We start from the raw sequence: 2,768 nt of genomic DNA, 5'->3' as shown, positions 1-2,768 counted from the left end.
TTTGCATTCTTCTCAATGTTATCCACAATTTGTTATGATCCACGCAATCGAATGCTTTTGCATAGTCAATAAAACACAAGTAAACATCTCTCTGGTATTCTTTGCCTTCAGCCAAAGATCCATCTGACATCAGCAGTGATATTCCACATCCTCCTCTGAATCCAGCTTGCATTTCTGGAAGTTCTCTGTTGATATACTGCAGCACCTGTTTTTGAATTATCTTCAGCAAGATTTTACTTGTGTGATATATTAATGATATTGTTTAATAATTTCCACATTCTGTGGGATCACCTTTCTTTGGAATGGGTACAAATATGGATTTTTTTCCAGTCAATTGGTCAGGTAGCTGTCCTCGTATAGCTGAGTGAGGGCCTCCAGCATGGCATCTGTTTGTTGAAACATCTCAGTGGGTATCCGGTCAATTCCCGGAGCCTTGTTCTTCGCCAATTCTTTCATTGCAGCTTTGCCTTTCTCCTTCAATACCATTGGTTCTTCATCATATGCCAGATCATATGTCAGAATGAGAGATTTATAAAATTTGAAAATGAGTTTGCATTCCGTAAACTTCCATAATTACTTTAAAACAGGGCCTTGATAGACAGTGGCATGAAGCTTATTATATATGGAGTGTGAGTGTGTGTGTGTGTGTGTGTGTGTGTGTTTGAGAAAGACAGGCTGACAGAAGAGAGAAGGTAAAATGCTTAGTTTCATTGGTTCATGGCAAAAAGCTGGGGAGGCCGAGGGAAGCAGTAAAGAGTACCCAAAAGCCACACTGAGGGGTTCATGCGGGCCAGCACCAGCCTCAGAGGGCCAGAGGAAGCCAGGTGGGAGGATAAGGGTGGCAAAACAGGGTTCTAGCAACAGACTAAGGTTTTGGGGCTGCATTGGCATCACCTTGATGGGGAGCTTGGCCAAAAGTCACCTGACTAGGGTGCAGTCAGAGTGTGGAAAGAACATGCCAGGTGAGATGCTGCCTGAGGCTAATGAGCTGGCTGAAAAGCAGGAGGAGCTATGAACTCCAGTCGCAGGCCTCAGGATGCATGGGAAAGGCAAAGCCATCACCTTTCACCCCAAGGGAGCTCTCAAGTGACTCCAAACAAACCGCAGGGCCACCTCCAGCAGGCAGCCCAGCCCACACACAAACACACAGTTAAGGGACCAAGTAGCTCTCCTGGTGTTCAGTATCGAAGGTGGGACACTAAGAGGAGGAGAGTGGCTAAAACTCAGGCTGTGTGCTTCCACAGTGTGCCTGGTCCCATTAGGAGCAAGGGACACTGGGTAAAGTTCTCATATGGACACAAGGAGTGAAGAGGAACCAGGCCAGGCAGTCCTTGCCCGGGCTTCTCTTTGTCCCTGAATCTTTACGTTCAGCACTCACCTTTCCAGGTTCTCATGTTATCTAAGCCAGAGAGAGAGATTCTTCTTGGAACCAGATAGTATCCTGGGTTCTGGATGCCGCTATGCCCACTCCACAGGAGTTGCTCCTGCTGATGCCATTCAGAGAGATGGCTGGGCTTAGGGGGGCGGGGAGGTGGGGTATTGGACGTAATGTGTACGTCTTTGAGCCCACAGGACAAGGAATCGAGGTTTGCATACACCGGCATGGTGGCATTGGAGGAAGTTTTCAGCAATGGTGAAAATGACAAGTGGTCCCTGGGTGGCCCATTGCTTTCTCTGCTCCTGATCAGGGCAGCCTGAGGCTTCACAGAAGACCCCTCCTGAGACCCATCCGGGTGCCATGAGGAGTCGAGCAAGTTACTGGAGGCGAGCGACGGCAGACAGTCCACAAAGACATCATCATATGAAGCCGGTTCCAATGACCGCTCCGAGTTTGACCAGCTATCACATCTCGTGGGTAGACTGAGGGAAGAAAAACATAAAAGTTTGAGGGAATGACTGCAAATGCCCGGCAGCTGCTGGTGACTTTTTTTTCATCTTACAAGCATCTGACTCACATAGAAATGCAAGGGTAGAAATGGAAGGCACAGTGCTCAGACACATGGCTCCTTCAGTATGTGGCACACTTCATCTTTCATGGCCTAGTGATCTGTCCCCACTGCGGTAGCTGCAGGCAGCGATGAGGGCAGACCCACCCACTAGAAGATGGAACAGCTAAACGGACTGATTTGGGCAACAGACTCCACACCAAGAGGCAGGGTGGGCTCTGGGAACAGAGGGGAGGACGTTAGGAGACCCAGCTCAAGGCGGAGTCTGGGCAGAAGCATACCTGGTCGGATGCAGTCTTCCCGTCTCACAGTTGGACAGAACCAGATAGTCAGGAAGGAAGAGGACTTCTGACTCACTCCTGGTTTCCTCAGCAGCTAAAGTATTAGCATTTGGGTCGTCTCTTGGCAAGGACGACCTGGCAGCCCGGGTAGTGTGCAGGGAGCTGGCAGAGGAAGGCTGGCGGGAGGAGGGGGTGTGAGAGAGGTGCTCCACAGAATCTGCCGGAGAAGCAATTGCCCAGATTAGAATTGGAAGAATGTCTGTAACACTCACTCACGATTGCTCAAACAGCAGTTCAGAAACCAAATATAAGATGCAAATCACAGCTGGTGTTTGTGCTGGTGGAGAAGGTCATTTCCCCAAGCTATAAACAATGTCTGGAGAGAAGGCCAATGTTCCAAGGGTGAGTCAATTCAAGTTTAAAAAACAAGCTTTCTTGGCCTAAAAACCTGCAGTTAGTCTACACACAGCCCCTTTATGGCCCTTATCAGCTGCCCCACATCCCTGTTGACTCATTCCATACACACACACACACCAAGTGT

At 49.0% G+C, this 2,768-nt stretch overlaps 1 protein-coding gene across 1 annotated transcript in view; it reads right to left on the bottom strand.

Moving 5' to 3' along the window:
- The window catches only part of GAB3 (GRB2 associated binding protein 3), a 40,864-nt gene that overhangs the window by 32,721 nt on the left and 5,375 nt on the right, over nt 1-2,768 (bottom strand). Inside the window, exons 4-5 of the mRNA XM_007956654.1 lie at nt 2,228-2,444; nt 1,379-1,860 (exon numbers count right to left, since the gene is read on the bottom strand). Of these exons, the coding sequence (XP_007954845.1) occupies nt 1,379-1,860; nt 2,228-2,444 (699 nt within the window). The remainder of the gene's footprint in view (nt 1-1,378; nt 1,861-2,227; nt 2,445-2,768) is intronic.

The sequence above is a fragment of the Orycteropus afer genome, unplaced genomic scaffold, assembly GCF_000298275.1.
Source record: "Orycteropus afer afer isolate SDZICR_OR568_19922 unplaced genomic scaffold, OryAfe1.0 scaffold00647, whole genome shotgun sequence".
NCBI classification, from domain to species: Eukaryota; Metazoa; Chordata; class Mammalia; order Tubulidentata; family Orycteropodidae; genus Orycteropus; species Orycteropus afer.
The sequence above is the reverse complement of the archived record's forward strand: the minus strand, read 5'-3'. Positions and strand labels throughout refer to the sequence as shown.